At 40.7% G+C, this 26,532-nt stretch overlaps 2 protein-coding genes across 3 annotated transcripts in view; one reads left to right on the top strand and one right to left on the bottom strand.

Annotated features, from left to right (window-relative positions):
* LOC147228092 (nucleosome-remodeling factor subunit BPTF-like) overlaps nucleotides 1-17,459 on the top strand; it is a 56,488-nt gene extending 39,029 nt beyond the window's left edge. Inside the window, exons 27-35 of one of the 2 annotated variants that reach the window (XM_086156311.1) lie at nucleotides 26-187; nucleotides 909-991; nucleotides 4,207-4,432; nucleotides 4,533-4,888; nucleotides 5,787-5,960; nucleotides 7,540-7,732; nucleotides 9,292-9,376; nucleotides 12,816-13,002; nucleotides 15,092-17,459. In XM_086156311.1, coding sequence (XP_086012437.1) covers nucleotides 26-187; nucleotides 909-991; nucleotides 4,207-4,432; nucleotides 4,533-4,888; nucleotides 5,787-5,960; nucleotides 7,540-7,732; nucleotides 9,292-9,376; nucleotides 12,816-13,002; nucleotides 15,092-15,128 — 1,503 coding nt within the window. In that variant the 3' untranslated portion in view covers nucleotides 15,129-17,459. Of the gene's footprint in view, nucleotides 1-25; nucleotides 188-908; nucleotides 992-4,206; nucleotides 4,433-4,532; nucleotides 4,889-5,786; nucleotides 5,961-7,539; nucleotides 7,733-9,291; nucleotides 9,377-12,815; nucleotides 13,003-14,163; nucleotides 15,058-15,091 lie in introns of those variants that run through there. The other variant, XM_086156310.1, reaches the window with a different exon arrangement.
* LOC147228091 (UPF0450 protein C17orf58 homolog) lies at nucleotides 12,620-26,361 on the bottom strand. The gene is made up of 5 exons (XM_086156312.1): nucleotides 26,227-26,361; nucleotides 25,123-25,776; nucleotides 24,507-24,593; nucleotides 24,138-24,329; nucleotides 12,620-21,140 (listed from the first exon to the last, which is right to left on the bottom strand). The coding sequence occupies exons 1-5, from the start codon at nucleotides 26,297-26,299 to the stop codon at nucleotides 20,953-20,955; spliced, it is 1,194 nt and encodes a 397-aa protein (XP_086012438.1). The 5' UTR covers nucleotides 26,300-26,361; the 3' UTR covers nucleotides 12,620-20,952.
* Between the last annotated feature and the right edge of the window lie 171 nt (nucleotides 26,362-26,532).

The following is a 26,532-nucleotide window of genomic DNA, read 5'->3' as shown; positions in this document are numbered from 1 at the left end:
TCATCGCACCCCGCCGTCCGTGCAGATCGGGAACGTGGTGACCATCCAGGCAGCTTCTGTCCAAGAGCAGCTGCAGAGGATCCAGCAAATCAGAGAGCAGCAGCAGCAGAAGAAGCGACAAGCAGCGGAAGCCAAGAGAGAACAAGCCCTCAATGCAGCCAGCCAGAGCGACATCATACAGAAACAGGTGCGGACGTGATAAAACATTGTCACCATCCCCCAACTCTCTATTAAAAATATACTGCTCGAAAAAATAAAGGGAACACTTGAACAACACAATGTAACTCCAAGTCAATCCCACTTGTGTGAAATCATAGTGTCCACTCAGGAAGCAACACAGATTCATTTTGACTTGTTTTAAGGACGTTACATCAAAGTTGGATCCGCCTGGAGTTTGTTTTTACACTTTAATTTTGAGTGTGATTCCTAATCCAGACCTCCATGGGTTGATACAATTGATTTCCATGGATCATTTTTGTGTGATTTTGTTGTCAGCACATTCAACTGTGTAAAGAGCAAAGTATTTCATAAGAATATTTCATTCATTTAGATCTAGGATGTGTTTTTTAAGTGTTCCCTTTATTTTTTTGAGCAGTGTATTATTAGACAGTGCCTGTGCATGTGTGTGTGTGCATACACTAAGATAAGGAACCCTTTTGTGATCTTCAGCCAAATTGGTCATATTAATGATGGTAATTCGTTTGGATCATTGTTACGGATATCATTTGAGTATCATATTTTTTATATATATTTTTACGTTATATATTTTTATATTATATTATACATTATATATTCATATATATATATATATTTTTTTAATTTTATTATTTTGATTTTTTTTAATCGCTATAGCGTACTTGCGCCGACTTTTTTTCTGCGCCGACTTTTTTTCTGCATCGATATCCCAGGTGGTGATGAAGCAAAATGCTGTGATCGAGCATCTGAAGCAGAAGAAGACCATGACCCCTGCAGAGAGAGAAGAGAATCAGAGGTCAGCTGCGTGTGTGTGTGTGTCCAATAGTTTTCACAAAGAAGTGTGTTATTAGAGTATCATATCAGGAAGAGACAAGCAAACTTTTACAATTTGGTCAGGCCTTCTCTGGGTCTCAATGAACTCAACCAAGATTAATCGTATTGATCTCTTTCTTCAAGTTTTTTCTTTTTTTCTTTAGCCTTCTCTTTTTTTTTTTTTTTAATGTTAAAGAAAGATTATGGTCTGTCTGACCTATAGCTGACTCTGACAAGCATGTGTCTGTGTCCACAGTAAGGTGTGTCAACACTGTGCCCATTCACACAGACCTGAAATACCAAACCCAGACTACTGTGACTTCACCACGGCAGCCCTGTCTGTTGTGTGACTTTCTGCTTATTTTTTTCTATCCGTTTTCCATGTCTTCATTTCACCACACACACACACACACACACACACATACATGTTTTCTCCAAAACACAATTCTCTTATTAATGACCGTAAAAGTCCTGACATCAGTTCGCATATGTTTTCGTGGCGCCTGGCGTTCATGTCTTCCACATGCACACCGGCCCCGTCTTTGACCTCGACGGCCACGGGTGTGTTCTTGCGCGTCGCTCACACCAACACACACTGAACAAGGCGTGTTGTTGCAAGAGTTTTCGATCTCACCCGCGAATGTTAGCAAACACAAGTGAACATACTCTTCACGCCGAGCCACAAATTTTCTAGATTTACCGTAATATGTTTATGCGGGATTTTGAGAAAATGCAGGCAGCGATAATATTATTTGAAAAGCTTAGTATTACTCCACATATTAATCTTGTGATCCTGAACACAAATCATACTCATCTAATTCTAAGTGCACCTTTTTTAATGTCATATTAAAAATGCCATAATTTTAAGGTTGATTCTTTCTCATTTTTAGCTGATTTTTTTTTAATTTTATTTTATATATATATATATATATATATTTTATATATATATATGGTCATATTAATGGTAATTTTATTTTTATTTATTTATTTTTATTTATTTATTTTACAAAAAATAAAATAATAATAAAAAAAATAAATAATAATAATTAAAAAATATATATATATATATATATATAATTAAAAAATATAATATATATATATTTTTTTATTTTTTTATTTATTTATTTATTTACATTTTTTTTTTATTTAATAATAGTCTTGATTCATTTTAGTTGTTTTTTTTTTTCCCCGATCCCCTGTTTATGTTTTGAAAGTTGGACGACACGAACAAATATGACGTTCCAATCTGTAAAAATAATGAAAAAGAAACCCGCAAAGATTTTTAGCCAATGTACTTAATGTTCAAAAATCTCCTCCCCCGCGCCTCGCCTGTGTCTCACGACCCACCCAGTGGATCCCAACCCACACTTTCGGCACTTTTCTTTCAACTAGCATCTGTGTGTGTGTGTGTGTGTGTGTGTGTGTGTGTACAATATTTGAGCCGCTGCTTCCCATGTTTACAGGAGCAGCGAGGCTTCCAGGTCTTCACTCCCCAAACACGTCGTCCAGCCCTCAACGCCACTCCCATTTTAACAAGCCTAACACTAATAAACACTGAAAAACCTCAATTCTAATTCGACATCTGTGCAACACGCGGGCGGCAGTGTGACTTCGCTCCTCTCTCACAGAGATCATGACACAGTAGCATCCATCTTCGGTTCGCAGCTTCATTAATTCTGGCAGCATGTGACTTGTCGCGACTGTTTTGGCACTTCCGCGTCTCGAAAAGATGTTACCTGCTCAACAGCAACGGATTTATTTGTTTAAAATTGAAGCCGATCATTTGATAGTTCGCAGCAAAGAAGGGAAAGATCTAGAGAGCGGAAAGCCGCGAGCCAGAATAAAACCTGAAATATGCAGTTACACGGTATTTGGTTCCAACTCCTCGGCCTCAAGATGCCTCATGGATCCGTGCTCAGAGAAACGCAGAAATTTAGTTGTACACATTCAGAAGTGAATCTGTTGGTTATTAATCATTTTTGATTTTCCCCTGCCCATCTGAATTTCTGAGTTTTTCTACTTGTTTATTTGTTTAAGGAACAATCTTAAACTGCCTGAGCCAAATTTGGATCTTTTCTTCGGTATTTCTTCTGCTGTGGAGATAACCTTGATTTTTCTACTACTTTCAGGGGTCTGTTCTAATGTACCGTATTTTCACGACCATAAGGCGCACCTGATTATAAGGCGCGGGTTTTATATACAATCCACGCCCACACTTCCCCCTTTAACGTTCTCATGGTGTCCTCTACTACGTCCGCCTCAGAACAACAACAACACACAAGCATACAAGTCTGCGTATTTAAAAGTAGAGCGGGAGCTAAACTGAATTTGGTATTCACATTTTTTTACCGGTAATCGTCATTGATCGAACCCATCGAAGTCCTCATCTTGCACTAAATCTCCATCAAACATGCCAGGTTCACTTTCTTCCCTCCTCGGAAACGATGCCGACTTTTGCGAAAGCTGGAACAGCAGTGCCAGCAGACACGTTAGCCCCGAGCATCTACAATCCATTCGCAAATTGTGGCGTAACTCGCCCTGCGCTGCCTTCCACTCTTAGTGAAACCGTGGTCTCCATCGGTCATACATCGCTCCCAAGCTGCTTGCTGCCGTAATCTCAGCGGTTCACATTCGTTCGTTGCTCGATGATCCACTGCTCGAGTCTTTCTTCCAACTTGGGTCACCTCGTCTTATGTCCGGGGAAACTCAGCTGCGTCTTTTTGACTCGTAGGAGCCCGTTCTCCAGCGTCTTCCACTCGCAAGCCATCAATTCATTAGTCTGAAAATCTCTCGATTCCCCCCGATTTCCATGTTGCTCCGCGTAGCCGATGGCCTTCAGTTTAAACTGTGCTTCATAAGCGTGTCTCTTTGCTGTTTTCAGGGTTGTTAAAACAACGATGTTCTGCATAATGTTCTTATGTACCGTATTTTCACGACCATAAGGCGCACCTGATTATAAGGCGCGGGTTTTATATACAATCAACGCCCACACTTCCCCCTTTAACGTTCTCATGGCGTCCTCTACTACGTCTGTCTTACAACAACAACACACACAGGCGCACATTTTGAAGAAAGCACTAAGACTTGTGTGCGCCTTATAGTCGTGAAAATACGGTGCTATTCTCTTTGATGAAGATATGCATCACTGACCTCAGGTTTTTCTGTTTTTATTCTCTCAATTTATATATATCTGTCCAGGATGATCGTTTGCAATCAGGTGATGAAGTACATCCTGGACCGGATAGACAAGGATGAGAGACAGGCTGCAAAAAGGAGGAAGAAGGAGGAAGTGGTGGAGGCGAAGAAGAGGTTGGCCAACGCCAGCAAACTCTCCTCGCTACTTTATAGGCACAAGGAGAGCCTCAAAATGGAGATCTTGAAAAAACGGGCACTTCTCGATAAGGAGCTGCAGCTAGAGGCGCAGGTGGGTTACTAGTAGCTAAACCAAAGAAATAGCCTAAAGTCTGCGGCAAATGAAGAAGGTTCAAGTGACAAATATGTCTCCCGGGCGTGTTCTTCTTCAGGAGGAGCTAAAGATGGACCTGCTGCGGATGAGGAAGGAGAAGGAGAAGGCTCAGGCTGCAGCCCAACAGGCTGCCCTTGCAGCCGCCGCTACTGCCGCCGCCGCCGCCACCGCCGCCGCCGCCGCCGCCCACGGGCAACAGCAACACACAGAAGCGCGCATGCACGCTCAGCACCAGCTCACCACGACGGTCACATCCGCGCATAAAAGGAAACGCGAGGAGGAACGGGAGGCGACGACGACGTTGCCGTCAGCCAAGTCCAAGAAGAAGAAGATGATCTCGACGACAAGCGCCAAGGAGAGCAAGAGGGACACCAAGCTCTACTGCATCTGCAAAACTCCTTATGACGAGACCAAGTACGGTGATTTATTGCTTGCAGTAAACACATCTAGTTTTTGTTTTGTTTTGTTTGTTTGCATAACAAAGCACAGAAGGACAACATTGCAATCTTATAGTGGTGACTGTTTTCAATAGACAGCAGAAGTGTTGGTTATAACATCCCAGATCATGAGTTTGAGATCAGAAACTAAAATTCAACCAGTCAGAAGGACTGTGGTGCTGCGGATTGCTACTATTTTTAATTTTATTTATTTAATAATAATAAAGAGAAAAAAACAAGACTCGTTCAGGTCATTGTATTTACAATGACGTGACAATACAATATTGAAAGAAATATGTTGATTAAAATTATACTTTAATCAGAGGTTTTAAACTCGAATCTGGTTGTTAAACGCAATATCAACGCAATGCCTGTGAGGTTGTTAAACTGCATTATAATTACCTTTTAAACGTCTTATTATAACATGCTATTATATCTGCACAAACATTAAGTCGCATGTTGAGTCTCGCAGTAACTCCCTTTGTTTTGTTTGTTTGTTTTTTAGTGACTGTTAGCAATAGCAATTTATGACATGCATGACAACACCCATACAAGATGTCATAAATTGCTATTGTTTTTTTTTTTTTCCTTAAAGACCCCAAACTGCGATGGCAAATATGTTGATTAAAATGATACTTTTAATCAGAGGTTTTAAGTTCTTTACGGTTCACCTCTGATATGTAGAGCATATGATTTCAACCAGAAAACACTTAACCTAAATTTACCTCATAACAATACGTAGCAGTCACGCATTGAGCTAAGAGGCTAAGCTAAGAGACATTGCGAGCATCGTTGGTGTTTACGTTCTTAAACCCAAAGTGTGCATCCCGCATTCCCGTGATTGTCCGAGCAACACCTTGCGGTTCTCTCCCGAGGTTCTACATCGGCTGCGACTTGTGCACCAACTGGTATCACGGCGACTGCGTGGGCATCACGGAGAAGGAGGCCAAGAAAATGGATGACTACATCTGCATGGAGTGTAAACGTGGACAGGAGGGAAGCACCGAAGAGCTGTACTGCATCTGCCAGACGCCGTACGACGAGTCCCAGTAAGGAGACGCCGCAGTGTGTGTTTGTGTGTGTGTTTGTCGCGACCCTCTCTCTCTCAGCTCCTGTTGCCATTGTAGAATCTTGTAAATAATCAGCGGATTCACTGACAGCAAAGAGCAAAAGTCAGAGCCACTTTGATTAAATAAGAACAACTTTACGTATCCCGAAGGAAATTGTTGTGCCAGAGTTTCGAGCAAAACATAACAATAATAAACAATAGTAGGAAATTGTATAAACAGTAAAAAAAAAAAAAAGGGAGGGAGGGAGAATAAGAAATACAAATAATTTACATTACATTACATTACATTTGGCAGACGCTTTTATCCAAAGCGACTTACAATAGAGGACACAGGGACTGCAAATAACACTTGCAAATACAAGATGCACAGGAAATGTACAGAACAGTAAGCTTGGGTTGTTTTTTTTTTTTTGACTAAGACATACACAAACACACACACACACTGCAAATAAAACTATAAAGTGTCAAAGTCAAGGCTATAAAGTGTTTTAAGGTCCTAAGTACAAAGATTTGAATATTCCCTGCGGCTGAAGGAAGAGGAATTAAAAAGTCTGATAGCCTCAGGTAGGAAAGACAGCAAGAAGAAGTAAATAGAAAAAAAAAAAGTAGAAAATGTAGGAAAAAGAGACCCTAAGGTTAGGAGAAACTCTGGCAGGCAGCTGCCCAAGAAATTGCATTTCTTGTTGCACTATAACATTATTGTAACGGTAGTATAACAAAACCTGGAGAAATTGTTGCAATCCTCAAGCTGGATCATTTTATGGATTTATTGAAATGACGAAAAAAAAAAAAAAGAAAAATGAAGTGAGCAACCAGAGGTTTTTCAAGAAAGATGTGAATATATCCTTCTGTGTGAGTCCTATCCATCCTGGCTTCACTTCACTTTACCCGTCGTACAAAATCCTCTTTTAGTAGCATTCAAATCACTAATCGATGGGGCAGGGAATCGATTTTCAATCCGAGGAAGGAACCCATCGACTAGATAGGGTCACCAGTTTATAATAAAAATATTTTAAATGACAGTGCTCATTGAAACATACCCTAATTTCCGGACGTTAAACCGCAACTTTTTTCACGTAAACAATGATGCGGCTAATATATGGACTTTGGGTGGGGGACGCTAACGAGCTTCACGCCGCTAAAACGTTTATCCTCGTCACATCGGACCGATGAAATGATCGGGAAATTCTGAGTCCGTTCACCTCCGACACGTAAGAAGACGACTTTGACGGTTTTAGTGTGCAGGAGGAAGCTGGAGGTAGCGATCGGCTAGCCGGTGCGGCTTATATTGAGGTGCGCTCAATAGTCCGGAAATTACGGTTCATTAAAAATTATTATTATTTTTTTTTTAATCCACTGGTTTTCATTTCTGTTAAATCGTTTGTTTTCCCTTTTTAATTGTTCAGTGGGGAAAAAAAAATCTTATTACTGTCTTTAAAAAAAAGGTTAACTTCCCATTATACTCACCGCAGAGTTTTATCCAAGCTTAATTTCTTGCGGTATTTAAAAACGACGTTAGCATAGCGACCACGAATGTAAAACATCTCTTGTTTTTCCAGGTTCTACATCGGCTGCGATCGGTGTCAGAACTGGTACCACGGCCGCTGTGTGGGAATCCTGCAGAGCGAAGCCAACCACATCGACGAGTACGTGTGCCCGCAGTGTCAATCAACGGAAGACGCCATGACGGTTTTTACCCCGCTCACGGAGAAGGACTACGAGGGCCTGCGGAGGATCCTGCGCTCCTTACTGGTGAGCATGAAAAAGGGGGGGGAGAAAAAAAAAAAAACCTGCATGAACATGCTGTCGGTGGTGGATTAGTAAAAATCGCAGGACGTGTAAAAATAGAATTTAACATGAACTTACTTCAAATGTTTGTTTTGAGGATTCCGACACATGCACATCTACCGTATTTTCCGCACTATAAGGCGCACCGGATTATAAGGCGCACCTTCAATGAATGGTCTGTTTAAAAAAAAAAAAAAATTCATATATAAGGCACACCGCCTTATAAGGCGCATAGATTAAAAGCTGTCAACAAAACAATCAAACTTTATTAATAGAATACAAACCAACGTTCTGACGACTCCGTTCACTCCCAAAAGAAGGGAGTGCATTCACAATACGGTACCGTACGTACCGGTAGCTCTTACCGGTATTTGCGCCGCCTTTGTTGAAAACAATGTTTTACCAACTCCATTCGTCACAGTTCAAAACGTTTCATAAAACGAAAGCACCGAGAAGGACCGCCTCTAAATTCATTGATTTTAAGCGCAAAATTCACTCACACACTCTTTGTTCAACAACCCACTGTTCAAGTTTGTCCTCTAACTGTAGCCATCTCGCTTTGTTTCCTCAGAAACTGTGTTTAGTCTTCTTTACTCACCGCAGGTCATCTTGTTTCTTCCTCCACTTCAGTACAATTGATCCGTTAATGTTGAATTCTCTCGCTGCTGCTCTTTTCCCATGTTCTACTGCATGACTTACTGCCTTGAGTTTAAACTCTGCGTCGTAAGCATGTCTCTTGAATGGAGCCGTTTTTGGGTCTACACACACACACACACACACACACACGGAAATGAAAATGCAAGCAGTCATATATCCCAGCATGCACCGCGCGCTACTTCTTCTACGGGAGAATATGGAGTCGGCGGCTGCTTCCCGTAGTTGCGAGACCTCTTGCGGCTCACTATTGATCCGTATATAAGGCGCACTGGATTATAAGGCGCACTGTCGGTTTTTGAGAAAATGAAAGGCTTTTAGGTGCGCCTTTTCGTGCGTAAAATACGGTAATTGACGTGTATCTTGTTGACCTAATCTACCGATTTTTAATCGCCTGCCGATTAAATTTGGAGCCCGGTAAAGCAGTAAATGAAACAACTGCATCATTTCAATAGGAGTTTTGACAGCGCCAGCACCAAAACACACCCTCGTCCACGGCCAACCACAGTGTAAAAATACAAAAGTCCTCTGTATCCCCTCTTATCTGATAGATCGCTCTCCCTGTAGGACGAGTTGGACGGCTGCCCAGCCTCTCCCTTTTTTTTTTTTTTCCCCCTCGCCTTCCCTTTCCTCATCCTACCATCTCGTTCTGTTTTCCCGAGATGTACAGCATGTATGAGAGTCAAACATGGCAAATAGAGGTCAAGAGAACATCTGTGTTGACCCACCTTCTCTCGGTGTCATTTTCACACCGCTGTTTGTTTTTCTTCAAACGTTTCAACTTTCTCAAGTGTCTCGTCCTTCCCGGTACCCCACCCTTTTTTTTTTTTTCCTGCAAACATAATTTTTTTTCTGCCCCCCCTTTGCAGGCACATAAAATGGCGTGGCCGTTTCTGGAGCCGGTAGACACAAATGACGCCCCAGACTACTACAGGGTTATCAAGGAACCAATGGGTGAGTGAAGATATTGTTGCCGCTAAATGCAAAATGCACGATGCATTATTGAGAATATATATTTTCCCGGTTTACAGCGCCTGAAATAGCAGCGCTTGTATTACTCCGTTTTAAAAGCAATGCAAACATTGCACGTTTTCAGTCGCACTTAAGAGGGGCATTATTTCGTTTGCAGTACGATGAGTGGCTTGAGGCAAGTGGATTTCATAATCTGATATAAATAGAAAATCCCCCTCTGACCCCAAAGCATTAGCGGGAACAAAGCATTAGCGGGGAAACAGAACCTCGACCACCGCTTCGGTCCACAATACTTTTTCTTTTTTGTCATTTTTGCATGCAGCCGGGACTTTTTCAAAACATTCTGCAGTTCCTTTTTCGTATATAAGAAGAAGAAACCGCAGAATGTTTATATAATCGTCCGATACACCCGTCATGCAGGAAGATATTCGAGTGAGAAAAACAATTTAACAGTAAATAGTTTTCCCTTTACGCCATCAACAAGCAGCATCTTAGCAACAATGTACAAGACGGTCAAAAGTACTTATTCAAAGATTCGTTGACAGCTAACTTTGCTGCTGGCTAATACAAAGGGACGATTATACGCTGTTTTTAGGGGATTTCTAGAAGTGATGATGTTTATGACGATCCCCATTCAATGTATACTCAAACTACCGGCCGGCTAAGTTATGAAATGAATAATATAATGAAAATATGCAAAGTAGCAACTGTATATTTATTTTAGTATTTGCATGTATTTCAAAGCTTTATAACCCTCCCTATTCTCTTATGAACCGTTCTCACACTCTTATTTACCCGGTTAGCATCTTCCCACGCCGCTTAGCGTCAGTGCCAGATATCTTAGAACACATTTCGAACTCAAGGCCCGCAAGGCCAAATTGTTGCACGGCATCTGCAAGGACGTCTTAAAACGTCCGATTGTCAATCACGCCTCAAAGTGAAATGACATGGCAAGATGCTGAATGCATGCTAATAAGCGCAAAACATGCAGAGAATGATGCTGCAGTCGCTGAGCCAATCAGAGTCCAGGATACAGAACACCATGCGCACCCTTTTTTACCATATAATAACTGAGCTAATAAATATAGAAAAATATGTTTATACCCCAAAAACCTGTAGTATCGCAAAAAAATTGTCAATATAAAATATATTTTATGTTTTTTTTATATTATATCAACAGAGGTCACCGGTTTTTGTGAACAAAAAGATATATTAAACAAACCCTAGTATGATAGTATCGCAACACACAGCCAAGCAAGATATAAAATGATTAAAAATATTAAAAATTTTATGTTTTTTTATAGTATATCAACAGAGGTCACTGGTTTTTGTGAACAAAAAGATATATTAAACAAATCATGGTATCACAGTATCGCAACACACAGCCAAGTAAGATATAAAATGATTAAAAAAATTAAAAATTTTATGGTTTTTTATAGTATACCAACAGAGGTCACTGGTTTTTATGAACAAAAAGATATATTAAACAAACCATAGTATCATAGTATCGCAACACACAGCCAAGTAAGATATAAAATGATTAAAAAAATTAAAAATTGTATGTTTTTTTATAGTAAATCAACAGAGGTCACTGGTTTCTGTGAACAAAAAGATATATTAAACAAATCATAGTATCGCAACACACAGCCAAGTAAGATATAAAATGATTAAAAATATTAAAAATTTTATGTTTTTTTATAGTATATCAACAGAGGTCACTGGTTTTTGTGAACAAAAAGATATATTAAACAAATCATGGTATCACAGTATCGCAACACACAGCCAAGTAAGATATAAAATGATTAAAAAAATTAAAAATTTTATGGTTTTTTTATAGTAAATCAACAGAGGTCACTGGTTTCTGTGAACAAAAAGATATATTAAACAAATCATAGTATCGCAACACACAGCCAAGTAAGATATAAAATGATTAAAAATATTAAAAATTTTATGTTTTTTTATAGTATACCAACAGAGGTCACTGGTTTTTGTGAACAAAAAGATATATTAACCCTCGTGCAATCTTAATATTGTGTTTACTCCCCTTGTCTTATGGGTCAAAAATGACACATTTTGTCCCGGGTGTCATTTTTGACCCATAAGACAATCTTTGTACCCTCGTGGTGTACAGCCCACATTGAAACATAAACAAAAAAGAAGTATCACTTTTTCTAATTTTGGGAAAAGTCATAAAATTTCAAGTTGGAAAAAAATAGTTTAAGGTGTTTTTTTTCTACAGCTAAACATGGTAGTGGGTCACTTTTGACCCACAAGACAACACAAGGCTTAAACCAATCATAGTATCACAGTATCGCAACACACAGTCAAGTAAGATATAGAATGATTAAAAAAAATTTTAAATTTGCGATACAGTGAGACGGCGAAAGGTGAAAGGACGGCGAGAGACCACTGCGTTCAACATTGGTCCGGTTTACTTAATTTCAATGTTGACTCACCTTAGTTTGTGCGCGTGTAATGCAGTAAGATTTAATCTTGAGGGAGTCATTTGCTCCGACCAGAGCCGGGAACCACTCCCGTTTCTCCGACGGAGTCCTGGTTACGTATAATAATCACCCCATGCATCGGGAGGGGGGAGGGAGCCCTCCGACTCGGATCAAACCGGCCACGTAAACGGGCGTGGTTGCGTCAACAGGTACTTTTTGAACTTCCACACAAGCAAACTCTTAACGGGTCTTCCCGTTTTTAAAAAAAAAAAAAAAAAAAAAAAAAAAAAAAATTCTCTCCTCCACCACAAGAAATAGACCTTGTTTGGTTTTTCAAAAAGGAGCATTCGGGGCCGGCGAACGCTGTAAGGAGGTGAAATCCGACGACGGAGGAAGAAGGGGGTCTTTGATATCGACCGTGAAGTTTGCGAGCCCTCGGCCAGCCGGGCGGGGGTTAATGAGGTTACGAGTCGGATGTGTTTGTTTAAAAACGCAGCCGCACAAAGCAAACCACCGGGCAGCGGTGAATCGCAATGAAGGCTCGGTTGTCGCCGCTTTGCTTCCGCATTAAACGTTTTTGTTTTTTTTTCCATTTCAAATTCTGCATAAGTAGGTTAGCTTCGCTGAAAGCTTCTTTTCAATGCGCCGGGAAAGCGCCGATATTTTGTCAGACCGTCATAAGGGTTTATTTCCCGAGAACCGGGAACGATTTGCGTATAACTCGAGAATGAGCCGGGTTTTCAGAAACTGATACGCAGGACTGAGGTCGAACCTGGCAGGGTTTTTTTTTTTTTTTTTTTTTACTTAGGTCACAGATGAAAGATGAACATTGCTCCCAGGAAACATATTTGAACGCGTTTCAAGCACGTGCAACATGAGCTGCAATTACTTAAGCATTGTATGGTGATGGATTAGAAAAACCAAGTAATAATGTCTGAAATTTTTTTTTTTTTTTTTTTTTTTTTTTTTTTTTTAAGACCTTTCCACCATGGAGGAAAGGCTGCAGAAGCGAGAGTACGTGAAGCTCACGGAGTTTGTAGCAGACATGACCAAAATCTTCGACAACTGCCGTTACTACAACCCCAGTGACTCGCCGTTCTACCAGTGTGCCGAGGTTCTGGAGAACTTCTTTGTCCAGAAGCTCAAAGGCTTCAAAGCCAGCAGGTAAGACGGCGAACGCGTCGACCCCGAAATTTCACAGGCGAGAGGAAACGCAAAGGAGCGACGGGTAACGTCCAAAAACGAGGAGACCGACAAGCATGGGGAGAGCGAAAAAGTCGTTATCAGCTCATCTGACCTCTGACCTCTTGTGGAGGTTTTGTTGACACGCACGTTCTCCGCTGTGAAAATAATTTTCTTTTCGGGATTGAACTGTCCGCTGACTCCAGAACGTTTAGAGCAAATCTAAAAGTTTTCCAGTATATCTTTTTTTTTTTTTTTTGCTGATTCAAGTCAAATCCTAGTATTGCGGTGATTCCGTTTTGTAACTTTCTGTCAGTTTTGTTTAGTCATCAGGTTACGAATGATAAGCAGTAGATTTTATTCATGTAGGCTAACAAACGCCTTTTTCCGGGCAGAAACCACCGACCGAGCCGAGCTCAGCGAAAGAGCGGACAGAGATATCCAATAACTGCACTTGAAAGAACTTTCGTTCTTACACGATAAAACAACTAATCCGTCAACTTTAGTTCAATCACGACTTTTGGCGTTTGGCGGATTTAACCGCTCGTTGCACCGTATTCTCTCTCCGTGCTACCTTGCCGGTTAGCGAGAGTAAAACAAAACGTTCATCTACATCTTTTCGCCTAACGCCGCCATTTCCAAACCTCCGATCATAAAAATGTATTCATTCATTTATGTTTCGCTTCTCCTCCAAAACACGGACCCTTTACCGACAAGCACGTCCGTCGGTAGAGGGTTTGCGTCATCGTCCCAAATTATTCGTTTCCGATTTTACTTGAAAACTCCCAGTCGGGTAGAAGCCCATCTACCACGTGCTACGCTAATTAGCACGTTAGCCACGCTGCATCTGAACGCGCAGGAAAGAGCGTGGTTGTATCACCGCCGCAGGGAGGATTGCAAAAATTTCACACAGTGACGGTGCGTTGGTTGTTTTGTTTTTTTTTTCCCAACACGTCATTTCCTCACTTTAAAAGACACTGCTTACAAGCTTTATACCTAAAATGTTAGTCTTTTTTGGTTCGCATCCAAAGCTGTGCTTTAAGTGTGCTTCACTTGCATGTATTTATACCCATTCTCCTTCTCTCCCTCTCTATCTCTACTTCTACCTCTCTCTCTTTCCTACGCTCTCTCTCTCTCTCACAGATTGTGATGTCAAACTCCTGGGTGCCAGGGTCACTCTAAAAATCAAACAAAAGAATTTGTTATCCCGGATGTTGCTGTTTTTCCACTTTGTAAAAACAGCGATTTAAAAAGAAAAAAAAAAAAAAAAAAAAAAAAAAAATTCACTTTGTAAGAATGTTCATATATGAAGCCACACTGTACGTGTGATCCTTTTTTATTTTAGAAGAAAAAAACAATTTTTACTGTCAAAATGATGGCAGCCATGTTGGTAACACAAAGCATACAAGAGGGAAAATTTTTATTTTCTTACACTTCCTGGAACAAATAACTAATATTTTGGTTATATTTGGGTTGGGATGGTGCATTTAGAAGTTTATCAACCTCATCTTTAAAATTCATTTTTATTTGTTTTTTATTTGGGGGGCTCGATTGTAGATGCAAAATTAAACACCATCCATGAATAACTTAATTTAATATGACTGTTTATGATATTGGTCATAACGTGTTACAGCAGCACATTTTACCTCATCTCTCAGCTCAGTCGTTTTGTTTTTCTGAAAAAAAAAAAAAAAAGGCATACTTTTTATTGGCTGTACCCAGGCATAATTTTATTTTATCTGCAGATTCTGTTGTTTTGTGAAGGATTATTCTCATGTTCTAAAGGAAGTAATCATAGACTGCAGAACCTTTGGAGAAAATGTCCAAGTTTGCTGGCCTCAGTTCTAAATACAGTAAATATCACATCATACATTTAAGTATCATTTCACCAACATGGCTGCTCGGTCCATGTCAAAATGTCTGACCCACTGGCATCCAATACGATTTTTTTTAGTTCTGTTTGTTCGTTTGTATGTTCTCTAGTGCATATTTTTGTCATATTGTAAAGCTTTTAATAAAAAAAAGAAAGAAAACAACCACATTATACACCTGTTTTCTTCCATTTCTATAGGTCTCATAACAACAAACTACAATCAGCAGCCTCTTAGTTCTCTCTTAAAAGCTTATTTCTTAAAAAGATAAAGCCCGACATTTCCTCTGCCTCGGTTAACTCCCCGCCCCCGGAGGCCGAACGAGAAGAGTTCACTTGCTCCCGACGCCTCGCTAGTAAAGGTCAACACCGCTGGATTAAACCCTCCGTCGTGCCGCCGTTGTGGAGCCGAGAGGCAAGAAGTGGATCGCGAAGCCGTCCGAAGGGGGTCGGACGCATTCACAAGATCCGGGGGGGGGTGGGGGCGGGGGGGGGGAGGTCAAAGGTCGACCTCGGACTGTTCGGACCGATCCGTGAGAGGAAAGACGCAAAGCGGCGGACAGGACTGACGGTTTGATCGCACGGAAACCGGCTCTTTTTAAGAGATGGGTTATTTCTGTAGCTGAACTTGGTGTATCCTGTATTGGAAACTTTGCTCTTCCTTCCTCCCCCCCCCCCTCCGAGGTCTAAACATTCATTTGTCCCCTCAGTTTTTGCAACAACAGAGACGTCCCAATCAAACCTCACGCCTGCACCAAACGTTGGACGCAAGACGTCCAAATGGAAAATTAAACAGCATATCAAGACTTTTGAGTTTATAAGCACCTCAAAGATGTTTGTTTTTTTTTTTATTTACCTAACGCGAGCGGAACGACGCTCTTTTTACCCCGGCAAGAAATCCCAGAGCCAGTCAACATTGAGAATATGTTGGGTTTTTAAATTAGTCGATCTCAGGTGACCTCGTGTGACCTCCCACGTGCCCGGTTATTTTGACTGTAAATGCCTTATTTGGATTTTATACACAGGAGTTTCGCTCTGCATGAAGCATGAACCGGCCTCATCGAATCCATCTGGTGCCACATCGAAAAAGTCGGCGATCGGTTTCACTACATTCCTCGTTCGTGTAGCTCTCTGCTGTGATCCATTTGTAATAGAAGATATATTTCTTAGAAATTGTTTTTCTGAAGGATTTACATCGCCGTCAAATTAATTCAGGGGTCTCCGTTTTTGTCCGAGGGCAGCTTCTTTCACGTTACTCAACCAGAAAACACCTACGACAGGCCATTTCACCCCCCCCCCCCCCACACACACACACACACACAAACACACACATGGTGTTTTTGTTTTGTTTTTTTTTGTCTGTCCTTGTGATATGCAAGTGAAAAATGTTAACTCACTCTCCATGTTAACTTGACACGTCAATGACAAGAAGTGAAGAAATGGGTTTAGAGTCTTCAGGGAAGGTTCGATTAACCCACATGTACTGTACCTCCCTCCACACACACACACACACACACACACACACACACACACACACACACACACACACATCGTCTTGTCTAACGTAGCTGCTCCCTCCTATCGGCCGCTTCCTCCACCAAATTTCATTGAAGATGACAGGTTTGCTTACATATGTCTCTCAACTCGCTGTCAAAACACGGTGAAAGTAATTGGATAACAGACTTTTTTTCCACTCATCAACTCCGTTATGTTGTGGTCTGTGGCAGCCGGTGTGGGAGTCAAATTTGAGCAGAGACTGGGGAGTCTTTGTACTGTGGGGTTTGTATAAAAAAAAAAAAAAAAAAAAAAAATTTATAGCTGCATTTTTAGCATATTTGGGAATTTTTTTGTGATCTGTGATTATCGGTTTTATAGAGGAGGGGGGGGTGCGTCCGCCGTCGTTTTAAGCCGATACGAGTCGAAAAAAATTATTTTTTCATTTTGCGTGAGTAAGCGGAGTTGAGAGAGAATGTAGCTTCCGTCTTCTCGTTGTTTTTTCGTGGTCTCTTTCAGAAAAATCTCCCATGTAATCTGACAATGACGTGCTTTATCCACTGTTTATATTGACTGTATATGACAATTGTCCAAATGTGTAGAAATGAAAGATTTTTTTAGAGCAGTATATAATTTTTCACTCTTTGAACCAGCAACTAAGGCCACCTGTATGTTTTAACTATTTTTATTTTTCTCTTTAATTGAAGTGAACTCTCCAATTAAGTGAAATTGCCCTTTATATTTAAAGCGCTGCATATTGTGAGCATTAAGGTTTTGGATGAGGTAGAGTGACAGGAACTCTTGTGAAGAGTTCTTTTTTTTTTTTTTTTTTTTTGTAAGAAATCAACCAGTTCAGCATAACTTCTATATTGACATGGCATTTCTTGTATTATTTATTCATATCAATGAAATATTCTGTTTTTTTTTCTTCTTTTTTTTGAGTAATGTTAAAAGAAATGTAACAGCTATTAAAAAAAGTACTCTATGTTTTTAACAGATTGTGGCAACTCTGAAGAGATTCTCTTTTTTACTTGATAGGACAATTCATCCTAGATAATAAATAATGTTTTTGACACCACTTTTTAAAAGATGTTTTTTTTTTTTCTTTGTTTGATTGCGACAGAAAGTTTGATCTAAGTTATTTAAAAAAAAAGGCCCCCTGTGTGTGTGTGTGTGTGTGTTTGTTTTTTTTCTTTAAAGGATTGCGCATTTCTCACATCATTAGTGTGTTTATTTCAATTGAACCCATCGAGAAAACATCAAAAAAAGCGCCTCACATTAAAAAAAAAAAAAAGTAAAAATAGCATACAGCACACATAAATATGGAAACATAAAAGAGAGATGGGATTTGACCCACTTTTCTAAAGGACAGCCTTAAATATCCAAAGGAAAAAAAAAAGCCAAAAACTGCTTTAGTTCAAGGCTCACATGAGATTCCGTACTCAAATTGAAGGATGTCAGAGATCTACTAGTATGGGAGCGCTGCAGCATCACATTTACAGTTTAGCAGCCCAAAAACCATCACAATAGTCCTTGTCTGCACCTTTTAATCACCTGGGTTTTGAAAAATGAGGATGGTCTTGATTTGGAGGGAACCATGAAAATACAGACAATCTGATCTGCAATTTCTGAAGCATCAACAATGTGTTTATCTGAATATTGCATGTTTACTGATTTTATTCTTGAAACAAAAAAACAACTTTAGGCTACATCAGATTATGAATCGACTTTGAAATTTAGATATTTAATAGTTCGGTTGTTTTTAACATAATCCATATTTCAGGGTGATATTATGGTCAAGATGGTGGGCTTATGGTAAAAGGATGCCTTCCAATGTCAACATGTATTGTTTTTACGATACATTTCATAAATGGATAGTATTAACTTCATAACAATAATGCGTAATGACGCGCCGCAAAGTAAGCGCGATATGAGGAATCCCACCGGGGGGGCCCTAAGAGAATTCCAGAGTTCTGAAATTCAAGTTTTTGTCCATACATTTCAAAGCAACACGTGAACGCTGAAAGACAAGGCCGTGACCTCCGACATGCTCCCACAAACACTTCCTGTGATCGCGTTCCCCGAAGATGCACCTCGGAGGTTGACCTTTGGCCGTCCTCTCGCGCCCATCCTCCCCCCCTACTGCTTTCCCCTCCCCCTCTAAAGCTGCTCAGTGACTCCTCGGCAGTGGTGGGCCGTCAGGGCCTGCAAGGCCTTCTCTGCTGGCCTAAAAAAAAAATCTGAATCACATACTGATTTTAATCACTATTGAATCTTCGTTATATTTTGAATCTCGAATCTGATTAAATGATTCCAAATGGTCTGCCTGCTTCCTTTCATGGCATTTTCCCTTACTGTGCTGCTTCAAGACATGTATTTTCATTGAACAAAGAGCATTTAACCAATCAAATTTCAGCTGTTATTTGTTGCCAGGCAGGGTCAACAGCAAAGAAATCTGCTTGGAGACCAGCAGAATCCGATCCACAGGCGCTCTGGTGAAAAATAAATGTCGATGAAACTGTCGCTTCAACCAATCAGATTTTGAGTTGTGACACCCAAGGCCTTCTAGAAGGCTACACTAACGTCGTCGTGCCACATGCCTTTTGACTGGATCGTCAGAGAGCGCACCAGCCAGAGCGAGGGGGCGGCATCTGTAGCGAGCTGCGTGAACACAATTAAAGTTTGTGCAACACTTTCCTGGGGGGGAAACCAGAGTGGATCTAGAACTTAGTGAGCAAGCACGCAGGGAAACACAGCTCCACAACGAAAAGATGAAGAAAAATAGGGAAATCTTCAGAAGACTGACAGTTTTATAGCCATGTAACAGTTATTAAGGGGATGCACGGCCCGCCACTGCTCCTCGGTCTTGCACGGACAGTGGGAGCGGATGACCGCTGGCCTAAATTGGTTTCATACCGTCGCCTGTGGGGCCAGCATACAGAGAGGGACTTAGAAATAACTCCCTCACCCCCGCCGTCTCGCTCTCTTCCACTCCTCCTCTACATCCTCTGTGAGGAGGAATGTCCTCCCACTGTGATAGTAGCCAAGATGTGTAACAGGCTCCTGTTTCCTGCCCGCCTACATCTGCTCCCGATCCCGAAAAGAGCCTTCCCCGAGCCTGGGAACCGACCGACCGGGCCGACGGAGCGACGGGAACGGGAGAAGCCACCGCTCCGGCGTACCGGGGAAGGATGTTTTCAAAGAAAGCGTCTGCCAAGTTCAAGGGAAGAGTTGCGTTGAGGACAAAAGCATTTTTCTGTGAGAGTACAAAACAGACATTTTTATTGGGTTCATGTGGTCAGACAATGTCATCATTCAGTGCATGTCCTTTTCCCTTTCAAGAAAACTACGAGCCAGAGGTCGCACTGTTACAATCAAGCCATAGATTTCTGATTAAATCACACGCGATCCCTTTGAGGATAGACCCGACACCCCCTTTCCTGCTTCGACTTCCGTCCCGTGCCATTTCACATAAAGTTCTTTATTCCCCGTCCACCTTGCTCCCTGCCTCAATACTTTGAATAATCCCGAATGTTTGTGTGCGAGCAAGAAAACAGGAGCCGTCGAAAAAAAAAAAAGGGAAGCGACGTCCGAGGCATTTTTCCCCGTCGTGCGTCCAGGTGCGGGGGGGCTCAGATTACCGGGATTAGATTAACGGCATATTCCGGTAACAACACACACCCCCTCCTCATTCATTTTGATGTCTCAGACTACTAGGGGTGAAAATTTTGATATGAACATATACTGAAAGTTAGAAAAAATAAGCCGCTTTCATGAAAAGCTGTCTGTCTATCCCTCTTTCTCCTCTAGTTTTTTTTCTTCCACCTTCTCCGCTGGGGTTTGTTGTTTTTTTCAAACCCTGCAACAATAATAATGCACTTCCTGCTTACCAATAATGACAGAATGCCCCCGGCTGGGTTCTGCAAAGCGATGCTATTCAGTGCAAAAACAACAGTTTGTGTTCGTATCACTTTGATAAAAAAAAAGAAAAAAATGACCAGACTTCATCTACCGACTTTATATAATGACAAGTTATCTCGGCAAAGCTTATATAATTCGGCTTTCATAAGGAAATGCACTTATCGTCTATCCATTTTTACACCGATGCCACATTCTCAGTCCCAGCTGCTCAATGCTAACAGAAACTAATTATAGAATATTCCCAGTACTATAAATTAAATGAAAGCTAAATATTCAAGCGTGGGATTCCCAGTTCGGTGTCTTTTCAAACGCTTCGGGGAACTTCATGTGCCAGCCATGAACGAATGAATGAGGAGTTACAGTGGAGTTGTCGTGATCAGCTGTTTTTGGTGCGTTATTATTTAACAAAAAAAAAAAAAAAAAAAAATCCTGTTTTTTTTCCACCTTGCATTAGCGTTCCTGTCATTTTGTCAGTTTTAAAGATTCATTCAACGACTGGATTACGATACGCTGAAGCGGTTCCACAAGAAAGTAAATCCATTCCTATTGCAAACATCTTCGTCCTGTTATAATACTGAAGGGTTACTTATGATCAGTTCTCAGTTCTTATGATCCGTAGTCTTTTTTTTTTTTTTTTTTTTTTTAGTTCACCTACACCTGGAGCGTGTAGCCTCCAGGGTTTTCTGATGCCTCCTTTTGTTGAACCTCTTAACGTAGTTGTTGCTTCTCAGGAGACCGTCTCCGGGTTTCAGTCGACCTCCCAACAGGTTCAGAAGGTCACTGGGAAGATGGCGCCTCCGATGGTAGATGTGGCCCATTATTATGTATCTGGTCCCTTGGGAGCAAAAAAAAAAAAAAAAACAAAAAAAAAAAGAGGGATGTTGGATCAAATGAGTTATGAAAAGTCGGTCATTGAGTTTTTTTTTTTTTTTGCAAATCTCTTGAAATTCTTTTGTTGCTCAGGATTTGAGAAAGTGGATCTCACCCCTCTGATAAAGCTAGGAATCATAATTCATAGCTAATTCCTCTCCGTTCAGCCGCCGGCAACCATAAAAACCTATCTTTAACCTAAAAAAAAAAACAAAAACTGTGCAATATTTCATTTCACTGTGCAATATTCAGAACTGTGCAATACTTCATTTCATAACCGCTACACTACAATTTTTCCTTTTATCATACTATTGTGCACTCCTTACCTCACTTGTTACTAAGACACTTATAGCTTTTATCACTTGTTTTACTGAGACACTTTATAGTTTATAGTTTATTTTTATTTCTAATTCTGCCTTTTTCTTTTTATTATTGATTACTGTTATATTTTCTGTAACTCTGGCACAACAATTTCCTTCGGGATTAATAAAGTTGTTTTTATCTTATCTTATCTTATCTTATCTTAGCAAATCATCATTTTCAAGTGAAAAATATTTAATTCAAAAATGTGCATTTTTATTATTTCTCCAGTCCTCGCTGTGACCGTCGAACGTGAAATAGTAAGACGTTTTAATGATGTCATCCCGGGCTCGGGGGAAAGAGTAACCAAGATTTTCCCATTTTTCTGTTATTTGGAACAAACAACTAACTCGCTCTGGATCACTTGGTCAAAGAAACTGTTATTCCATTCGTGATTGTTTGGATTTGGGTTTATGACTCCGCGTTCAGGGACCTCGCTGCCCTTTCACATGTCTCCGCGGAAAGCCTCGGAGGGAGGCGGGGAGGGAAACACCTCCTTGACATCCCACGTACCCGCAACAAAAAGGCCAAAGCGGAGAGAACAAGCAGTGAAAAGGCCAAATGAGCTTAGCTTAGCTTAGCTAGTCTGGTGGAAACATAGGGCCTAAACCAGAATAAACTGATTTTAGTTTCACCGAGCAACATTAAGAGCACGATATAAACCATCAGTTTGAAGTATCCCTTTATAGCAGGGGTGAGCAAACTACGGCCCGCGGGCCACATCCGGACCGTTGGTCTTTTTAATCCGGCCCACCGAAGATTGGTACAGAATTCCTCCTTGCTGTGAATTTTTTCAAACAGGAGATCATTTCATTTTTGGATCTACTTGAGAATTTTCCTGAGCTGAATGACTCAAAATTTGGATTTGTGATTTAGCCTTTTCTGTGGACATACTGACACATGAATGAGCTGGACGTGAAGCTACAAGGGAAAAACCGTCAACAAACGTCGGAGCCTTCAGCATCGAGGTGGTTTTATTTTCAAAGCAGATGTCAGATAATGTTCAGACAAATGCGTTTTTTTTTTTTATTATTTTTTTTTTTTTTATATGTATCATATCTTGTGCTGACCCGGCCCGTCTGTCAAATTTTGAATGTCAATGCGACCCCTGAGCCAAAAAGTTTGCCCACCCCTGCTCTATAGTTACTGCAATTCTGTACACACACACACTTATTTTATTCTTAATGGGCACCATCACCCTTCTCGCATCTTCTCACTCTCTAAGATCATGTTAAATAATCTCCCCTAGACATTCCCCGAAGAGGCAAAAGCCAAAAGGAAAAGAAGAAAAAGAAGGTCCAAGTATTTCTCAAAAAAATCTATTCGAAACAAATCATTCATTCTCGACTCCAACAAACAGATTTTAAATCCTCATAAGCAAAATATGTCTGTTCTGTTACCGTAATTAACATTTTACATAGACTCTTGTGATATTTATGACTCATCTTATAATGAGGATTATTTTAAAAACTGATTGAATATTGGATTCACTGAAACCGACCCAGCTCTAGAGTAAGGTATAAAAAGAAAAACCCTTGCATATTGACTTTATGCATCAATCAAAGTCGCAAAAAAATAAAAAGTACTTGTGACAAAAGGCCTAGGTCAGGGGTCGGCTCTTTCATGTTTACACTGCGGCTCCCAGTGGCTTGGGAAAATAAATTATAAATATTTAATTAAAGTGTATTTCATTTGTGTTAATTCCTTTTTTTAACTTTTAGTTCTAAGTTGGAAGATTATTGTGATCTTGAAATATTAAATAAAATTACATTTATTATTTTTCGCCGCTCAAAATAGCGTCACACTTGCGGAAGCCGATATACCCGCCGGCCGGTAAAGTCCCGATTTGCAGATGCTGTGCGCAGCAGAAGTCCCATAAACCAGGTCAAATAAATATTTATGAAGATTTTTTGCAAATATTTATTTTTTATTGTTTACTGACAGTGATTTTTTTCCCGATTTATTTTTAAAATTCAGGTCAAGGCTCCGCTCCACGCTCTGAAAGCCCAAAGCTCAAAATGAGTTCGTTAAATAAATAAAATTTAATTTTCTCCGTAATACTTTGTGAATTTCAGAGGCAACACTGTGCAATATTTCATTTCATTTCATAACAGCTACACTACAATTTTTCCTTTATCATACTATTGTGCACTCCTTACCTCACTTGTTACTATGACACTTATAGTTTTATCACTTGTTTACTAAGACACTTTATAGTTTCACTGAGACACTTTATAGTTTATTTTTATTTCTAATTCTGCCTTTTTCTTTTTATTATTGATTACTGTTACATTTTCTGTAACTCTGGCACAACAATTTCCTTCGGGATTAATAAAGTTGTTCTTATCTTATCTTATCTTATCTTATCTTATCTTATCTTATCTTATCTTATCTTATCTTAACACACTACACACTTGTTTATACAAAGTGTGAAGGTAATAAAAAGCAATATATACAGTGGTACCTTTATTTTGGACGTCAAAAAGTAATTGCGGCTCCCGGTGTTTTCTTTTCCGAGGAAACCGGGTCCAAATGGCGTTTTGGGTGTTACGGGTTGCCGACCTCTGAACTTGGGATTTACATATGACGAAACCGGACTCACCGAGTTTAATATCAGGACAGGGTTTGCTGCACTTGTACGTGTCCAAAACCAAAAGGCGAACTTTGAAGAAGAAGCTGTCGGGGGTCACGTAGAGGCGACTCATCTTGTAGAAACCGTCGCTGCCGACCATCAGCGTGATGAGACGTATTCCTTTACGCACCACGTCGATGTCGTGGACGATACCGTTGACAGCTGCGATGGAGGAAATTAGGATCGGAATATTAGAAATTCAAATCTGTGGATGAGCGACGAGTTAAAAGTGACATAAAATGTCATTAGCGGTGTGTTTTATTAAAGCTCAGGCGGATTAGTCGCCGCTTTTTTTTAAACCGTTCCTGCGTTTGATCGCCATTTATCCGGCTCACGTACCAAACTCGCTGTAGCAGTAATATTCTCTCTCCTCCTTCTCTTTCCTGCATTCGCTTATGCAGAACGCGTCGTGTGAGAAGTCGGACTCTGCGGGGAAAAGAGAAAAGAAAACATTAAAAAAAAAAAAAAATTTGTTTAATAGCGTCTAATCTCAGAGAACTACAGAATCGGTTTTCTTTTGTAAATTTCCCTCCTGAAATTAAATTATTTTGTCCTGTATTCACTTCCCTTGGAGAAAAGAGAGATGAAGAATGGCATGCTGTGAAAATAAGATTTTATTTTTTTTTTTTGGGAGCGTCTTTTTGTTTATTTATTCAAAGGCATTAGGTCATTTTGTGCTCGGTCGGGGGTCAAACTAATTCCAAGTAAGAAAAACACACAACGAATCCGGTTTCAGTCATTTCACATGATGACGATCTTAATAAAATACTTCAAGGCATGTCTGCGCGGATTATTTTGGGTAATGAATAATAAATCGTGTGAAAGCACGAAAGCATTATTTGCTTATCTTTTGAAATCCCAAAAAAAGGGATATTAAATTTAAATTCAGAGATATTGAAACGTGAATAACACACGTCAGACTCCGGGGCCTGGAAACGACAAAATCGCGACGTACCTCGTCTCTGGAGGTCGAATTGGTAAAGCAAGCTGGAGGAGCGCCGGTTGAAGTTGACGGACGGTCGGCTGTTGTTCCAAGTCGCCGCGCCGATACCTGACTGATAGATGCTGGATTTGCCCGGCCGGTTTTCCTCCGGGTCTAACCGCCGGTTGGCGGGGTCTCTGCGTGACGACGGAGCCGGTTGGTGCGGCTGCGCCGGTTGCGCGTGAGTCGCGATCCTCGGCCTGGAGTTCGGGTGAATCTCCGGCTCGCTCTGCGACGGAGGTCCGATGCTGGACTGGTTATCGTGACTGGTTTTCTGCACGGTGCGATTGGCGACCGTAGCTGCGGTCAGTTGGGTTTTGGGAAGCAGACCGGCCGCTTCTCCGCGGGTTTTATCGGCGTTGAACTCGACCAGGCGGTCGCTCTTGGGTCCCTTCTTGCTTTTGTTGTGGAGACTGTGATGGCGAGGAACGGGAGCGAGGTCAGTGTGCTTTGGCCAAATGGCAGACGGTAAAGGATGGAGGGTAAATTTGGACTCACTGGTCCTGCTGCTCTTTTCAAGAAGTTCATTGATGGGCAGAGATGGCTCTTTAACCACTAGTCTGCTCTGGTTGCCCGGACCTGTATCTACAAAGCTGGTCTGGCCCTTTTCTATAAGAGTGTACAACTCTGGAATCGAGACAAAAAAAAGGTTTGCATTTGAAACAACGCTTTTTATATACCGGCATTATCAAAGTCCTACTGGTCAAACAATGGGTTTAAAATTCGATTCCGGTTTCTCCCTTTATGGTATACAAGTTTTTTTTAACTTGACTTGAAAAGATCTCAGGATAACATGACGAAAAGTAACCGAATACTTCAATCCATCAAATTAATAGTTACTTCATAACTGCTATGCAGGTAGTACGTCTTTATGAGAATTAAGCAAACACCCTTGACGCGACAACAACTTGGATTTCATTACAAGATCCAAGGCTGCCAAATGCGCAAAGATCGGAATCTGACTGAACCGAACGGATTTAATAAAAATGCAACAAAGTAGAGAACTATTTCGGTCAGTGCGTAAATACAAATGTAAAATCATACTCTTCTCGATTGTCACAAAACGGTCAGACTTACCGTTAACAACATGCTCCTCTGACTTGTCAAGAGGAAACACTATAAACAAGAGAAAGAGAGTAATCCCAATCATCCTGGATGTTCTGGAGGAACACTGTGAATTTGGCTGCAGAGCCAGGGTTTTTATAGAGGACGGAGATGGGATGGGGGAGAGGTGGGACGTCCTAAACACCGAGACGAACACACTCACACTCCTTTCATTCACCAAACGTCTGTTGTTGTTAAAGTACAAATGCTGGAAGGTGTGTAAATCCTATATGTTGTCTGCTGTTAATCAGAAATACATATGAGATGGAATAAATTCAC

Source organism: Fistularia commersonii, chromosome 12 (assembly GCF_037954325.1).
Source record: "Fistularia commersonii isolate RoL2024-O1a breed Wild chromosome 12, RoL_Fcom_v1.0, whole genome shotgun sequence".
NCBI lineage: Eukaryota > Metazoa > Chordata > Actinopteri > Syngnathiformes > Fistulariidae > Fistularia > Fistularia commersonii.
The sequence above is the reverse complement of the archived record's forward strand: the minus strand, read 5'-3'. Positions and strand labels throughout refer to the sequence as shown.